The sequence below is a fragment of the Balaenoptera borealis genome (assembly GCF_965194805.1).
Source record: "Balaenoptera borealis genome assembly, chromosome: 6".
NCBI lineage: Eukaryota > Metazoa > Chordata > Mammalia > Artiodactyla > Balaenopteridae > Balaenoptera > Balaenoptera borealis.
Genome location: NC_138863.1, coordinates 4,599,016 through 4,614,960, shown reverse-complemented (window position 1 = coordinate 4,614,960; position 15,945 = coordinate 4,599,016). Strand labels below are relative to the sequence as shown.

Sequence of the window (15,945 nt, the reverse complement as noted above, 5' to 3'; positions counted from 1 at the left end):
CCTGACAGCTATGGGGTCGTTTGAATTTGCTGAGCGCTCCTCACCCCAATGTGTCAGGTCCTTCTGCACCCTGGAGGGGGAGCCCCACAGGACACCCATGGGTTTGTCAAGGCCTCTGGCCAGGGTCCCCTCGCCCACCCAGCGGGAGTGTCAGGCCCCACCCCTCTGCCACCAACACCACCTCATCACCCGCACCACCCCCATGGGGAGCACTTGTGTGCATGACAGCAATGCGAATCTTGAGAGATGTTATTCTCTTCAAGCATCACGACACCCACAGCTGCCATTTGTCAGGTGACCACTGTGCACGGCCAGCACATCATCCGAACACGTGACTTCAAATTCCAAAACCACCTTGCCTGCTGTAGACGTCACCGTGCCTGTTTTACAGGTGAGGAAACGAGGGCCCAAGCAGTGACTGAAGTTGCAAAAGTCTGCACCACAAAGAAGAACAAAGCAAGCACATAAACGCCAGCCTCTCCAAGGCCGACAACCGCAGCCTTTTAGCTCAACGTGGATTCTCTTCTCCCTCCCTCTGGCCGCTGCAGGAAGCATGCAGAATTAAGCTTTCCTCCTAGTTTGTTAGCGTGGACACTGACCACAGGACATAGGCTGTAGCTAATATTAAGTGCGGATGCACGCATGGGGGTTGCTGAATTAGCTCCCACAAAACGGAAACGTTTCCGAATCCCCTGTTGCTTCCAGCTGGATTTCAGCTGTGGAGAAGCAGCGCGCCTGACACAGACGCAAGGCCCAGTGGTCTCTGCCTTCCTTTGCTCTCCGGCCTCCTGGTGTCTGAAAAAAAAAAAACCAAAACACTGAAACGTCACCGTCCTGCAGGACCCAGAAGCCGGCATCGAATGCTTATTTTTAAATAACACAAGAAGTTTTGGTGAAGAGCCGTGGTCCTGTCAGATAATAAAAACCATGCACTGAACAGATCTGGGGGCGCCCTTGGTGGAGGTGAGGGGCCATGTGGACGTGGGGCTGGGAGAGGTGGACCCCAGCGAGAAGGCTTCCCAGGGGCTTTCACTGGTCTTGTCTCCTTGCAGCATCGCTTGGGGACGGTTCCCAGTATCAAGCCTGCTTTCTGTATTTGAGTTGTTGGAGCTTCTGAAACCCTTACAAATAATCATCACCCCGCTCCAAGCCAAGGAAGCCCAAGCCCCAGGCCCTTCTCCCTGTTCCTCATTTCACATACATAATCTCAGAGTCTTCCTCTTAAAGAAGGCTCCCCAAATGGTATGTGTTTTCAGCCCCACGATACCTGGACCCGCCTTTATTACGTATTGCGAACGACACTGACTTTTTTTTTTTTTTTTAATTTATTATTTATTTATTATTTTTATTTTTTTGGCTGTGTTGGGTCTTCGTTTCTGTGTGAGGGCTTTCTCCAGTTGCGGCGAGTGGGGGCCACTCTTCATCGCGGTGCGCGGGCCTCTCACTATCGCGGCCTCTCTTGTTGCGGAGCACAGGCTCCAGACGCACAGGCTCAGTAGTTGTGGCTCACGGGCCCAGTTGCTCCGCGGCATGTGGGATCTTCCCAGACCAGGGCTCGAACCCGTGTCCCCTGCATTGGCAGGCAGATTCTCAACCACTGCGCCACCAGGGAAGCCCAACACTGACTTTTAAAAGCAAAGAACAGCTTAAATGCACTCATCATTCAGACACGTGTCGAGTTCAGTGAATTCAGGTGAGCTTGGGGTGGGGCGTTCCCCAAGAGAACACACTGACCACGGGAAAGGAGCTAGAAGCTGGGGGGTCTGACCTCGTTCTTTGGCTGGGGTCTTCGAATATTAAAAAGAAAATGGAATAATTGCAGTTAGGACTATAGCTACCATGTTCCGTCCTCTGGTTTATCCCTGAATGACTTGGCAATGAGTATTAAAATCAACCGGAGCAGAGTAAAAGAGGTCTGATTTTAATGCCTACCAAAAATGAGAATTAGCGGATTGGAACTTGAAAATCTGGCTGTTATCTCTCCCACTACTGTCCCTTTTCATTTAATTCACGTTTTGCTCTTCGGCGATTTATGAAATGCATCAACATATGTTTAATACATTTTAAATAAGGTTTTTAAATAACACGAAAAGCACGGCCCATCCTGGGGGTTTTTTGTCTTTCACCTCTTCCGGTATTTCCAAGGTGTTGCCGGCGCTTTTGTGCTTGTGTTTTGGCCCAAGTCAGGGATGGTGTGCAGCCGGCCTCCGAGCTGCGGGCGCTGGTGTGAGTTCTCGGCTGCAGCCACGTGCTTGTCCTGGAAATCGCCTAATGAAAAGGGTCGGGGGGTCGCTCGGGGGTCCCTCGTATGGACCAGGAAGTGAAGCAAAACTAATCCAGATTTACTCCTGGAAGAAAATGTTTGCCTAAGTATTTAGAAACAGATTAGGGCTAACCCGACACTAGATCACCAGGAGCAATGTAAACACGGGTAAAAGGTGTAAACAGGGCCTTTATTCTGTACTTGGAAAGGAAAAATGTCACGGGGTAACGAGTTTTCTTTCTCCAGTCTAGCGGAGGCCCCAGGTGATTCCTCTGTGTGGTTTGTAGCTATGTACCCTCCTGACTCCCCCGGAGAAAATGCTGAGTTTTAGGAGAGGGCAATTGTGGATCAGTGTATATGTACGTCTCTGGGGGTGATTACAGTCACTTCTTATCTCTAGGGCTTCTGTTTCTTCTTTCATCAGCCTCATCAAAGAGCATCCGTCCGGGGACTTCCCTGGCGGTCCCAGTGGTTAAGGCTTTGCCTCCCACTGCAGGGGGTGCAGGTTCAATCCCTGGTGGGGGAGCTAGGATCCCACATGCCTCGCGGCCATAAAACAGAAGCAATATTGTAACAAATTCAATAAAGACTTTAAAAAAATTGTCCACATCAAAAAAAAAAAAAAGCATCTGTCCGGCCTAAGGTCCCCCACCCCACTCCCCCTACCTCCCTCACTGCCCCGGCCTCATTCTGTTCCCAGACTCTCTCATTTCAAGAACTACTTGTGAAATCTCACTTCTGTCTTTTGCATTTCCCCCCCGACACTTTTTTTCCCCCAGCAGTGCTGCAGTCTTGAGGATTACTGAGTTGTTTTCAGTGGTTTTCACCTTTATTAGAAGAGGCAACACCCAAATCCACCATTAGCGGCCCAAGTGCAGGAGTAGACGGTCCGGGGTCTTCTCCTTCCGGTCAATATGAACACACCTTGCTGTTGGTTTCTTCTTCTGTCTTTCTTCAGCTCCTCTTCCCATCCTGCCCCCTCCTCCCTTCCCCAGCCCTCCTTCCAGATGTCTCAGGCAACATCCTGTCCTCTCTGGGCCCCAGAGAGGGGGCCTGTTGTCACTCCCACCCCGCTGGGGTCATGCTCCTGGGGGAGGGGCACCAGCTGCCATGCTCATCCTGCCTCACACCTTCCCTCCCCATGTCCTCCTGCCCTCTGCACCCTAACCCACCTGCCTGGCCTCCGAGGCTGGGCCCCAGCCCACTTTCCCTCGAAAACCCACCCGGCTGCTCTTTGTGTTGAAGGAGTTGTTGACGCCCTCACCGCGGCTCCCCCAGGTATCCCGAGAGCTAACAGAGCCGAGCAGGGTCACTTGCATCCCTTTTCCCCATTGGATTCGCTGCCTTTTCATATGTGGTCTGTAGCAACATTTTCTTCTACGGGAGTGTGTATAAGACCCCCGAGCTCACACACACCCGCTCCCCGGCCGATGAGGTTGAGAACTAAGCCCTCGAGGTCACACCAGGTGGGAGAGCCCGCCGGCCACCCTGCCCCCTGGACTCCAGCCACGTGGTCTGTAATCCTGGCTCTGACTGTGGCTGCTTAAAGTGGATCGGGCCTCCGGGCCTGTGGCATCCATCCTGCGTTGGGCGGGACCCCGGGCAGCAGGGTGATTCTTCTGGGGCCACAAAAAGCGCAAGAAATCCCATGAGAGCTCAAGGCCCATCCCTGGTTCTCACACCTTAGGGCGTCAGAATCCCCTGCAGGGCTGGTTAAAACACATCCCAGGGGTTCTGATTCTGGGGACTGGGACGGGGCCTGAGAACCTGCATCTCTAACAGGTGCCCAGCTGGTGCTCCTGGTGGGGACCCACTTTGTACACTGTAGGGAAGCCTTTCCCCGGAGGGGGGCTTCCTGGTGCCGGGTGAAGACACTTGTCACCGCCCCCTGGACGCCTCCGGACCACGCACCACACGGTGGTCGCTGGGCAGAGCGGTGCAGCCTCGGTTCTCCCGCGCGATCGTGACCTCGCCTGTCTGGTGACTCTTGCAGGGAAGAGAAGGAGCGGTGGATCCGGGCCAAGTACGAGCAGAAGCTCTTCCTGGCCCCGCTGTCGTGCACGGAGCTGTCCCTGGGCCAGCACCTGCTGCGGGCCACCGCCGACGAGGACCTGCGGATGGTCATCTTGCTGCTGGCGCATGGCTCCCGGGACGAAGTGAACGAGACCTGCGGGGAGGGGGACGGCCGCACGGCACTGCACCTGGCCTGCCGGAAGGGCAATGTGGTCCTGGCCCAGCTCCTCATCTGGGTAGGTCGCCCACGTGCCCTCGGCTGGGAACCGGGTCGCGGCAGGCACTTAGCGCTGCTCCGCGGGCATCATTCCGGGAGAAGGCTATCATTGCCCGCCTGGAAGTAGGAAGCATTAGTAATAGGGAATTTAGGATTTGGGGTGGGGGGCTCCCTTTCAGCCCAGCTGTGTGAGGGCACACACACAGCACCGGTTTAAAAGGGAGGAATGAAGTCTCCTTATGCGGGCACAGTGGTCCACTTTGCACAGCATTTGCTAGCGTTTCTGCCGAGTTCATCTTTGGGATGACCCCTCCCTGCCCTTGGGTCAAGCATAGTTGGTGATGTCGCTCTTGTTGCTTTGACAAAAAACTCCCATCATCGTTTTGTGGGGAAGGGGGGGAGAGGGAGGATATAAACTGAACGGTTTATGTGGTTTTCCCGTTGCCACACCTTTGGATTTTTCGTTCACATTACACAAAAATGCTGGACCCTAGACTTTGAGATTTGATGTGATCGGAGTTTGTCAAAGGGCTTCTTCTGGACTCTTCCGATTAATTTCCACTGGGGAAAGTTATCTTTTTAATCTCTATTGAAGCATTTGCCACGCAGCTTGAATGGGGAGAAGAAAGGGAGAAAATGACAGTGCCAGCCAGGAGCTGCTTCTGAGAAGCCCACACCCCCTGCCTGGCCGCTGCCTGCATGCCTTTGGGGTCCTCGGCCACAGCAGGTCCCCATTCGAAGGGTGGCAGAAAGCTGCCCATTGAGAGGATCCTGGGTAGGGAGGGGAGGTGTGTGCTCACCAGTAGTGGGACACTGTGCAGAGGTGGGTCACCTGCTGGTGGCTCTTCTGTTCCCAACCCCCGGGGCAGGCGATGGGTCTGTCCAGCACAGCTGAGAACGATGCCAGTTTCTACATATTTTTACCTGACTCTTGGGATGGGTGTGATGGGAGAATTAGATACACAGATATCAGAATCACTCAATGTTCAGCTTCATGTTAGCAGTTGCATATGAGTCTGCTGGGGCTGCCCTGACAAAACACTACAGACTCGGGGGGTTAAACAACAGAAATTTATTTTCTCACAGTTCTGGAGGCCAGAAGTCCAAGTCCAAGGTCAAGGTGAGGGCAGGGTCTTTTTTCCCTGAGGCCTCTCTCCTTGGCTTGCAGACTTCTCTCTGTGTCCTCACAGGGCCTTTCCTCTGTGTGCACATGCATCCCTGCTGTCTTTTTCTCTTCTTATAAGGACACAGGTCATATTCGATTAGGGCCCCACCCATATGACCTCAGTTAACCTTAATTACCTCTTTAAAGGCCCTATCTCCAAATACAGGCACATTCCTGTGTTGGGACTTCAACATATAAAGTTTGGGGGAACACAGTTAGTTCCATTAACAAATTGCATGCCATCTTTCCCCCTCAAATTGGCCAAGAGTTCCTTTAATGCTAATGCTTCCTGAAGACGAGAGATGAGACTCCCATCCATGGTGGTGGAAGAAGTGGACATCGGTCCACCCTTTCTCGAGAGCCAGAAGCTTAAAAATATTTGTGTAATCTAATCTCGTATTACCCCTTCTAGTCATCACTCTGACAATCAGAGATCCTGAGAAAGATTCAATGCGAGGATGTACACCACAGCACTATTTAGACCAATGACAACTTTAAAACACTACGTGTAGGGACTTCCTGGTGGTCCAGTGGGTGAGACGCCACACTCCCAATGCAGGGGGCCTGGGTTCAATCCCTGGTCAGGATTCTATCCCCACATTCATGCCATAACTAAGAGTCCGCATGCCGCAACCAAAAGAAAAAAGATCCTGCATGCCACAACGAAGACCCGGCACAGCCAAAATAAATAAATAAATAATTTTTTAAAAAATAATAAAAAAATATAAAACACAATGTGTAGCTACCGAGGACAGAGTAACTGAGTTACGTTCATACGGAGGAATATTCTATGGCTATTATATGTCATGCTTTTGAATAACTTTTAATGATCTGAGAAAATGATCAGAGCACCAAGTTCAGTAAAAAAAAAAAAAAAAGATACCAATTATTTGTGCAAGTTTTATCTCAGTTATTCATATATGCGTTTAGATTCAAAGAAAACCATTAGAAGGAAATCCGCTGAGAGATTAACCAAGATTATCTCTGAATAGCGAGATTATACATGATTTTTTCTTCTTGTGCTCTTATATATTACCTATGTATTTCCTACAATGAAAATGAATCACCTGTGAGATCAAAAGAGTGATCGTTTTTTGTGTTTATAATTGGAAAGTCAAAATGGAAATAGCAAAACTAGAGTTATCCTTGGTCCGTTTCTATTGCACAGGGGAGGGGCTTTTCGATGCAAAAAGCACATTCTTTTCTGAAAAGAATACACCTGGCGGGGGTAAGGGGGCGGAGGCAGGGACACTGGACGCTGGTCTCCCCCGCGGGTTCCCGGTAGCGCGTCCCGGGGTCCGCATCTGCCCCAGCTGCCTGCGGGGTTGAACAAGGCGCCCAGTCCCCTCCCTCCCGTGAGCCTAACGCGGTTCTGTTGCCTCCGCAGTACGGGGTGGACGTGATGGCCCGCGACGCGCACGGGAACACGGCGCTGGCCTACGCGCGGCAGGCCTCCAGCCAGGAGTGCGCCGACGTCCTGCTGCAGTACGGCTGCCCCGACGAGCGCTTCGTGCTCATGGCCACCCCCAACCTGTCCAGGAAGAACAATAACCGGAACAACAGCGGCGGGAGGGTGCCCACCATCATCTGAGGACCGGCGGTGCCCGCAGCCTCCCGCGCGCCCTCAGGGATCACGCCACGTGAGTCCCGTCGCGTCCCCTCACTCCTCCTGGTGGTCCCCAGCCAACCCTCCACGCCTCCACCCGCCCCCTCACGCCAAGCGAAATCACAAAACCCGGATGGGTCCTCAAGGGGCGAAGAGGAGGCCCAGAGGCTGCAGCATCGATTCCTTTGCATAAACTCCCCTGATCAACACACAGGAGCGACCGGCGGGCCTGGGTTCGTTGATAGTAGCACACGGCGCCGGACCCTGGTCCTGGTCCCTCCGGTGGCCGGGAGACAGAGCGTGGCACAAGGGGCGGGACATGGGAGAGGGGAGGCGCGCAGCCAGGAAAAGGGGTAACTCTCCTTAACTGGCAGTTCAGCACATCAGTACATTTCACCTCTACCAGACGGAACACTTGGGTTTCATCTCTTCTCCGAGGAGCTTGACGGCATAAATCAGAAGCAAGCAGAGTTTGTCAGGTTTGAAGCCCCTATGATGGTATGTGTCAAATCAGTTGTAGCTAATCTGTCCAGGGAGAATACTGGCTTCATTACACTCGTATAGTTGAGTTCTTCCAGCATTACCGCTGTTTAATAGAACATGATTAGTCATCACCGAGAAGAAAGCATATTAGCCAAGGAGGTAGTTACACAGCACGCTCTGATGATTGCCACGATGTGATTGCAATACTCTTAGAAGCATCATATTATCCCAGACATGTTCTTTCAAGCCCTTGGAGCCCTCCTTTCTAAATTCACTGTCATAATTTAGTATCTGTTTAATTTTTCAGTCCAAAGAGAGGAAATCAGTTGCCGAGTATTATTTGACTGCAGTCTCCTTGGCACAAAAACAAAATGGAAAAAATAAATAAGAGTGACTTGGAAGTTCAAAAGGAAATCACGAATTCAGCTAACAACAGCATTTTGAGCACATTTAGTGAACTAAGTAAATGCATAAAAGGCTATTTTAGCCCAAACCTGAGAGATAGTTTGTGTCCTTTTGCCAAGGTGGGTGTCTTGGGTCTCAGTCACTCTGGGGCCATGTTGCCCAAGTCACACAGGCTTCTGTATTCTGTCTTTAGATGAGATGTGTTGAAAATCTATTTGAATAAAAGAAGTTCATAAATATGCATTGATTTCTGTACAGACAAATGACACCTCTGTTAATTTATAAATTGAACTGGATGTGAACTAATAATATGCAACTAGTTGAGATAAGAGGGTTACAGATCATTGTACACGGGAAATATTCCCAGCAGTAAACACTTCCATTAATGTGATATACAGCTTCTAAAAAGGAGCATATCAGAATAAGATGGTGGTACAATTTGCTTATTAAAATCAAGAAAGGGGGGGATAAAAGCATATTAGAGGGGGAAAGAGGCATGTGATTCCTTGTTACTGGAAAGCACGATTTAGATCTGACCCTACTTTTGCCCACCCAGAGGAACAGGCTGTGGCAACGCGGGGGGTGACTTTCCAAATCCCAGACCCGGGCGCTTTGCAGAGGTCCATCCTGACCGCCGCTGCCGATTTGGGAGCACAGACTGACTCATGAAACGCCCTGAGACTTTTTTTTTTTTGCCTGGTGGCAAGGCCCGTCATTTTAGTACATCGCCCGATTTGCCGTCGTCATGGTTTCTGGCTGCTTCAGACTTCGGCCACCTTCAACGTGGTGGCCAAACATAGTAAACCAGATCGTGACACCTTAGGTGAAAAAGAAAAGGGGGCAACTGTGCCTTGAGCCCTTTGACAGTATGACGGGGGAGAGGGCGTCACCTTGAAGGATGGCATGGGACTGATGTAGCACAGAAACATAGGGCCACGTTAACCCTGCCGCCTCCGGGGAAGTTCCTTGCTCTCGTATATTAAACCTTCTATTTTGTAAGAGTTTTTCCTCTTCTTTCACTTTTTAAAAAAAAATTAAAGTAGGTGGGGAAAAAATAAAGCTTTACACAGTTTCTACCTGGGTCAGTGTTTCATGGGCATTTCTAAGCTTGATGCAGCTCAGTGGAACTCGGCGGTTTCCCAGGATAACAGGTGCGGAAGCCTCCAGCCTGGGAGCCTTGACAACAGGTCCATAATCCCTCCACCCGATTTTTAATTCTGTTTCATCGCTGTGTGGTTATTTTAAATGTGAATAGAGGAAAAAAGAAAGTCCTTCCTGTTTTTGAAGAACGCATTACTCTTCTAATCCAGCCACGCGCATTGGCCTCCCCGTTAGCGTAGACGTTATGTAGTGAACGCAGATAGAGTATAAACGAAATTCTTAAATTATTTCATTGTAGTTAATTCCCACTGTAGGAATGCTTTATCACAGTGAAGCCTTCTTTTGAAAAGAAACGGAATTCCTTGTAAGGCTTCTCTTTGGGATGTATATGAGTGTGTACAGATTATTATATGTGTTTATAATATAATATTTTCCCAGATGACTTCTTTTTTCACTTAGCCTTTCACGACCTGAATGCTAGACTGGTTTCTTCCCTTCCCTCCCTCCAGCGCTGGGACTTCATTGATTCCTCCTTAGAAAACTCGACCCCTCTCCTGCTATTTTTAGCGATATTGATCTGCTGCAGGGGGCAGCCTGCTTTCTCGAGCCCGAGTTTTGGCAACAGAGAAAAGGCGGTAGTGGGTTTCAAGGGTTTTCTTCTAAAATAAAGGTGACCGGCGGCTCGTCTGTTTGTATGTCAGTGTCAAACTAGAAGTCCTTTCTTTGCTGACAACGCTCTCATTGCCATCTTAAAGCCTTACTAACACCAAGGCCGGAGAAGCAAGGACCCAGGGCCAGTGTTAGAAATAACCAGTTGAGGAAGAGGGTTCAGTTTTCATAGTTTATTTCCATGTAAGTTCAGAGACATGACAGTGACACAGGAAGCCACCACTGCAGAAGCCACGTAACCTTTTCTGTTCAGAATTCAAATTTTTCCTTGACGAGAAACCCGCTGGCTGGGGAAGGCGTGTGATAAGGCGGCCACTCGTGAGGGCACCTGCACAGGTGAGCTGGGTGTATTGCAGACCTCTCTGGATTTCTCTTGTGGCCCAGAGAACCCTGCGGAGAAAGGAGTCTTGATTCTGACGGTGCATGGGTGGACCTCGAGTTCTGGGGTGGACAGACAGATGGTTTACCAAGCCAGGGTCCCAGGTTCCTTCCGTCTCCGGTCTTCCCAGGAGATGAGCAGTCGAGGGCGAGTGAGTGACGTTACTGCCATGAGTCTTCGGTCCCATAAGCAGGTACAGTTTCCTGTCCCCCAGGAAGCCCACCCTATGTGGAATCATCCCAGAAAGGAGGTGAGGGCAGCGGGTGCTTGCTGACCGCTGGGCTGTCGGGTGCAGGAAAGCAGCTCTTCCTGAATTACTCTGGCCTGGAATCCTTAGAGCAGCACCTTCCCTGCAGGGCCACGAGCCCAGGCTGTGGCCCTTGTAGCACCGGTGCAGGGCCGTGCACTTCTGCCCCCTCCTCTGAGGTTTTGTGCCGCCTGATGCGGTCCGCTTGGACCCAGCCTCGGCCTCCAGCATCGGCTCCGGGCCTTCCAGTTTGGTGCCACCTGAACACATTCAGGCTCATTCCCCACATTTGCAAAGGAGCTCTCACTACTTCACTAGGGAACAATAGTCCAACAAGAAAGGCAGCCCTGGGGCCGAGCAGACCTGGATTCACCTGGCCTTGCCGTCCCATCCAGCTTCCCAGGGTCCTTCCTCAGCTGTGAAACCCTGTGGCCTTGCAGGGTGTGGTGACGTTTGGACCAGTGTGATAAATGCCAGCCCGATGCCCAGCCAGGGGCGGGGTGCTCAGGAGAACAGAACGTGGATGGGACGGGGCCAAGAGCACCAGCCGGGAAACCTGCCCCGAGCCAGTGCCCTGGGGGGTCGGTGGCGGCCAGCTTGCCAGCCCCTCCCGTCGAGGCTCTGACCCTCCTCTGTCTCTGCTGAGCCCGTGGTCGTCAGTGGGAGCGAGGCTCTCCGAGGACCCCTGCTCCCGGACAGCCCCTCCCCCAGGGATGTGCCCGCACTGCCCCCTCCCCGTCGCATCAGCCCATTTACCGCCATGCACCCTCCAGCCTGAGTCTGAGTTTGATTTCCTAGAGGACGGAAGGGTGAGTGTCCCCCTCAGGCCCTTCACTCCCGCTGCTTCTGGCCGAGACCACCCTTCTCTCTCCCACACCCTCTGCTGTGTTGTCGATCCCAAGGCCTCTGTCCTTCAGACGCCTCCTCCGGCACTGAGAGGCCACTGGACACACTCGTGTTTGGGGCCCGTTGAGTGTCCTTTTCCTGCTTCCTCTTTAAAACCAGAGCTTCTTGCAGGCACCCTAAGCTGGCTGGGTGTGGCTTGAGGCTCCAGGGCCCCCTTCTCTCTCCCTCTCTCTCTCTCTCTCTCTCTCTGTCCCTCATTGAGCTGCTGTGGCCGGTCAGTGAGCTGTCTTCCCTCTCAAGGGTGACAGTGACCTTGTCCTGGGCCTGCCCTTGGTGGTACCATCTTCCCCCTTGGGAGTGGCCATTGGCTCCTGCCCAATCCCCAGCCTGAGCTGTGCTCACGGGTGACGTGGGCCCCGGTGGCTCCAACCCCGCCAGTCCCTTTCTCTTTGCATTTAGAATGTTCTGGAAGCAAGGGGGGGGCAATCCACATTCCCACCTGGGGGGCTCGGAAGCCTTGCTGCAATGTAGGTCCTCAGTGAGTAAAGTAGGGTCAGGTCTCAAAAACTGCTCAGGAGGCACAGATGATTGGAAAGCAAATCCGTCACCTCTGGACGGGCTGCTTCCCTCCCTCACATCCTCTGTCAGGTGCCCCGCAAGGTCATCGCGACTTTCCTGGAGCTCCCCTGGACTGTATTTATGTCCTTCAAGCAAACAAACTGAAGAGCCGTCAGGAAGGAGCTCAGATAGAAACGTGCTGAAGATACACATCTTTCTTTCCCAGGAAATATGATTTATTTCTAACTGCCCCTTTACACGTGGGTTTCACACGCTGTGAAGTCGTGTCTTGGAGTGATTTTCACCCCCATCCTTCACCAAAAAGCTAAATAAGGGCCTTTGGCATCGAGACTTGCATTTTTCTCTTTTAGCCATGATTTAGACATGTTTCTTTTTTGGATTCCCCAAGTGGCTGTCCTCGGGAAGCCCTGTGGTCAGTGGGTCTTTGGTGCGGGCTCCGCCCCGGCCAGGCCAGGGCCCCCAGGTGTGGGCAGGGGGCCCGGATACACACCTGGCCTGCCCCTGCTCTGCTCTGTGCCCTGTGCTGACAGGTCCTTTGTCATTCACGTTTCTAAATCAGTTTGCCTTTCAGTCAAGACATCACATTCCTTCCAGTTATGCGGACGAGAGAAGCGGGGTGGGCAATCACTTGGGGTAGATGAAACAGTGCTCAGACTTTCAGTTCCATCACTGCCAGGAAGTAGTCACTGGAACCCAAGGTGCTGTGACATCTGAGAGAGAGAAATGTTGCCACACAGGGTCAGCACCTCCACGTTGGACGTTCAGCCACCTAAGACGTGATCATCCCCAAACCACAGATTTTCTCCCGCTTAGAAAAGAAATGCTGTCCTAAAATAGATTTTTTTTAAAATATGAATAAATTCCCTGTCTCATTTTGGATGTCTGCTGCTTTTTAAACATAGATTGACACTTTTTTCCGGTTGGCTTTTTCAGTTTGGGTCTGAGTTGAAATTAGAGGACATTTCATCAGCAGGGGATTCTGTAAAACGAAAAAGTCTGTTTTTAATCTGTGATTTTTTTTTTTAAAGCCCAGATTTTAGAAGTATTTCTGTTTCACCAGTGTAGCAAGCACCCTCCCCAAAGCAAGGGTGCAGTGACCATGAACTTGAAAACCTCTCCTTAAGGCATTTCACTTATGAGGTGTTGTTTTTGTTGACAGCATTTGGTTTGGGGGTTTGCGCCTTTTTGGTAAAAGTGTCCTTATCTGAGACCCTCAACCCATCCAGAAAAAGGCCTGCAGTGCCGGGGAGAGGGCAGGGTTGGGGCAGGCGTGCCCAGGAGAGACCCAAGGTGGCTCTAAAGGCTGCAGGTGTATGAGCATGAACCTGCCCCATTAAAAGGACAGGATCGCTGGCTTCCAGACACCGCGGGACACCTGGCTCCCAGCAGGCGCCGGCTGTGCGCAAGGAGAGGCAAGGTGGCTGCATGAGAGAGAGGTGGGCTTGAGGCTTGTCTTGTGTTGGGCCTGGCTGTGGCATCTGTAGAGAAGGACCCCCGAGGGTCGTGATCAAGGCATAAGAGAGATCCTCGCCTGTCCGATTGCGATTAGGACTCATCCAGATTTCAGTGTCGGTGAGCATTCCATGACCTTCAGCTTTTGAGATGCAGATGAAAGAAAGGAACCAAACAAGATGTGAGAGGGCTGGAGAGTCTTTGGAATGGAGCAAACCCCCTTAACACACCCGCTGTCAGGAACAGTCGCCCCTAAATCAGATTATGCCCCCGTCTCCCTAGTGCCGGCCGGCATCCACACCGGCCCGGAAGCTAATGTCTGAGCTGGTTCAAACACTCTTGTAATAAGGAGACTCTGCCCATCCCCTAGAAGCTCATACTCAGAACTGGCACATGGAAATTGAAGGTGTGTCGGGCTGGATGAAGGACGCCCCGGGTCTCCCCACCCCTGTAACAACGCCTGTGTTAGAAACCCTGGGTGCCTGGCTTCGTGCAAAGACCTTGGTGAGCAGCCCAGCTGGGGACACGGCACTCAGCTCTGCACCTGACGGTCCACTGAGTCGCCTGGGGAAAAGGTACCTCCCGCCTGGGAGGACAGAGACTGGACCCAGGGTGCCGTGAGCTGGGGACAAGCCAGGGAGTTAGCTTTTATTGCTCATGTGAGCCCATCACGCACCTCTCAGCCCCCCGGTCCCACCCACGGGGTCCTGGCAGCTTTCCCACCAGGACTGTTACGCGTGCACTGGTGGACCTGAGTGAGGGTCAGAGCCGTTCTGTGGTGCACAGGCCGTGGGTAGGTACCCTTGGAAACTGCTGTATGGCTGTTCACGCATCTTGGTCTTAGAAATAATGCCTTCTCCAAACCTTCAAAACCAGCACGGTTTCTCTCCTCCGACTGAGTTTTTGTGTCTAAAATTTATCAAATTCTTGGGGCTGCTGCCCCTGCCCTGGTTTGAGTGCCCGTGTGCTGGCGATGCCGTGTGCACTTGATCAAAGGCGCTCTGCCGAGCCCCGGAAGGACCGGGCTGGCGGCCCAGGGAAGGGCTGGAATTCGGCCACACCAGCCACAGGCATTGCCACGTGGGTCCTAGGGTGTGGCTTCCTGCCCCAGACAAGCCCCACTCTCCTGTCCCTGACTTGGAACTGGGTTCTCATCTTGCCACTGGGTGTGTTTCTGAAAGGGAAGCCTGAGCAGGTCAAAGGTGATGACTGAGAGGCATTTTTAGGAGGGAATAGGGAAGGCCGCGCCTCGGCACATTTTAGCACATTTCTCTGTTCTGTAAATAGCCATGTATAGAAGATGGAAGAGTAGCCTGGGATTTATCCAGAGATGGGTTTTTTTTTTTTTTTTTTGGTTGTTTTTATATTACCTCATTCAGCAAGTTTGTTTCACAATGACTCAATGATGCTTTATTTATATTGTTTGTACTGTAATTAAAACCATTGACAGACATTTCACTTGGCTTGTTATTTCATATGATCTTGTTTTGATTAAATATGCCAGTTTGTATTTTCCTGCCTTGGGATTTTTTTGTGTCAGCTGTACAGTATTCTAAGGGGACAAAAAAAAAGAAAAAGAAAAATGTGTAAAGTAATGGAGAGAGGTGGCTATAGTGTAGAGGCCTCTTTCTAATAAAGAAATGGAAATATGTCTACACCGCTTCCGTGGAGGTTTTTCTTGGGGTGTTTTTTAGGGGGGCGGGAGGGGAAGGCGTTTTTTGTCATGATTAATTGGGTCTCTATTCCCAGGTCAGTGCTTACGGAAGGGATTCTGCTAGGCCCAGGCAGCCCCGTGCATGAGCACACTGGCCCAAGGTGCTACAGTCATGGCAAGAGGGAAAAAACAAGGAGCAGCTCTTCTGACTTATTTACAAGAAATTCCAAGAGGTCCTGGTTCCTCCAGCCAGGGATCACCTTGGCCCGGAAGTTCTGATACATCAGGTGCTTCAGATGTATCTTTCCAGTGGACCCACAGTGCCCCAGATATGTGATAAGGACTCAGCGGTGGCTAGAAAATAAACCCATTCCAGGACGATGTTATTACTAATATTATTAAAATGTTCTCATGCAAAATAACATCCTATCTTTATCCCCCAATTCAGAAAAGTATAAAGAAGGTAAGACTCACCCAAAATGCCACCTCCCGGATGTCACCACGGTTAGTGATTGGAGCACCTTCCAGACTCTTCTCTCTACAGACAGACGGATGGCTTTCCAACCCCCGGTCTTCCATGTCAGTAAAGATAGAGCCGCGCGATCACAGGACACGCTAGTATTTACAGTTTCTGTTGAGATTTCCCCGTGGCCTGGGGAGCCCACAGCGCCACAGAGTGTCTGGTGAATTGTGCAACACAGAAGGGAGCGTGCCACCCAACCACGCAGTCACGTGACCCCCAGCAGGCCAAATTCAAACCATGACAAAGGTGACCTGTCTTCTAGTAAATAAGCCAAAGAAGGACCAAGAAAATTGCTTTCTGGAGGAATCAGTTGCATTCACATGCATATTGGTTATCTATTTGG

General features: G+C 51.5%; 1 protein-coding gene across 10 annotated transcripts in view; it reads left to right on the top strand.

Annotated features, from left to right (window-relative positions):
* Nucleotides 1-15,080, top strand: part of AGAP1 (ArfGAP with GTPase domain, ankyrin repeat and PH domain 1) — a 551,343-nt gene extending 536,263 nt beyond the window's left edge. For all 10 annotated transcript variants that reach the window (XM_082395530.1, XM_082395527.1, XM_082395538.1 and 7 more), the window contains 2 exons: nt 4,257-4,512; nt 7,046-15,080. In XM_082395530.1, the coding sequence (XP_082251656.1) occupies nt 4,257-4,512; nt 7,046-7,249 (460 nt within the window). In that variant the 3' untranslated portion in view covers nt 7,250-15,080. The remainder of the gene's footprint in view (nt 1-4,256; nt 4,513-7,045) is intronic.
* Nucleotides 15,081-15,945: the final 865 nt, after the last annotated feature.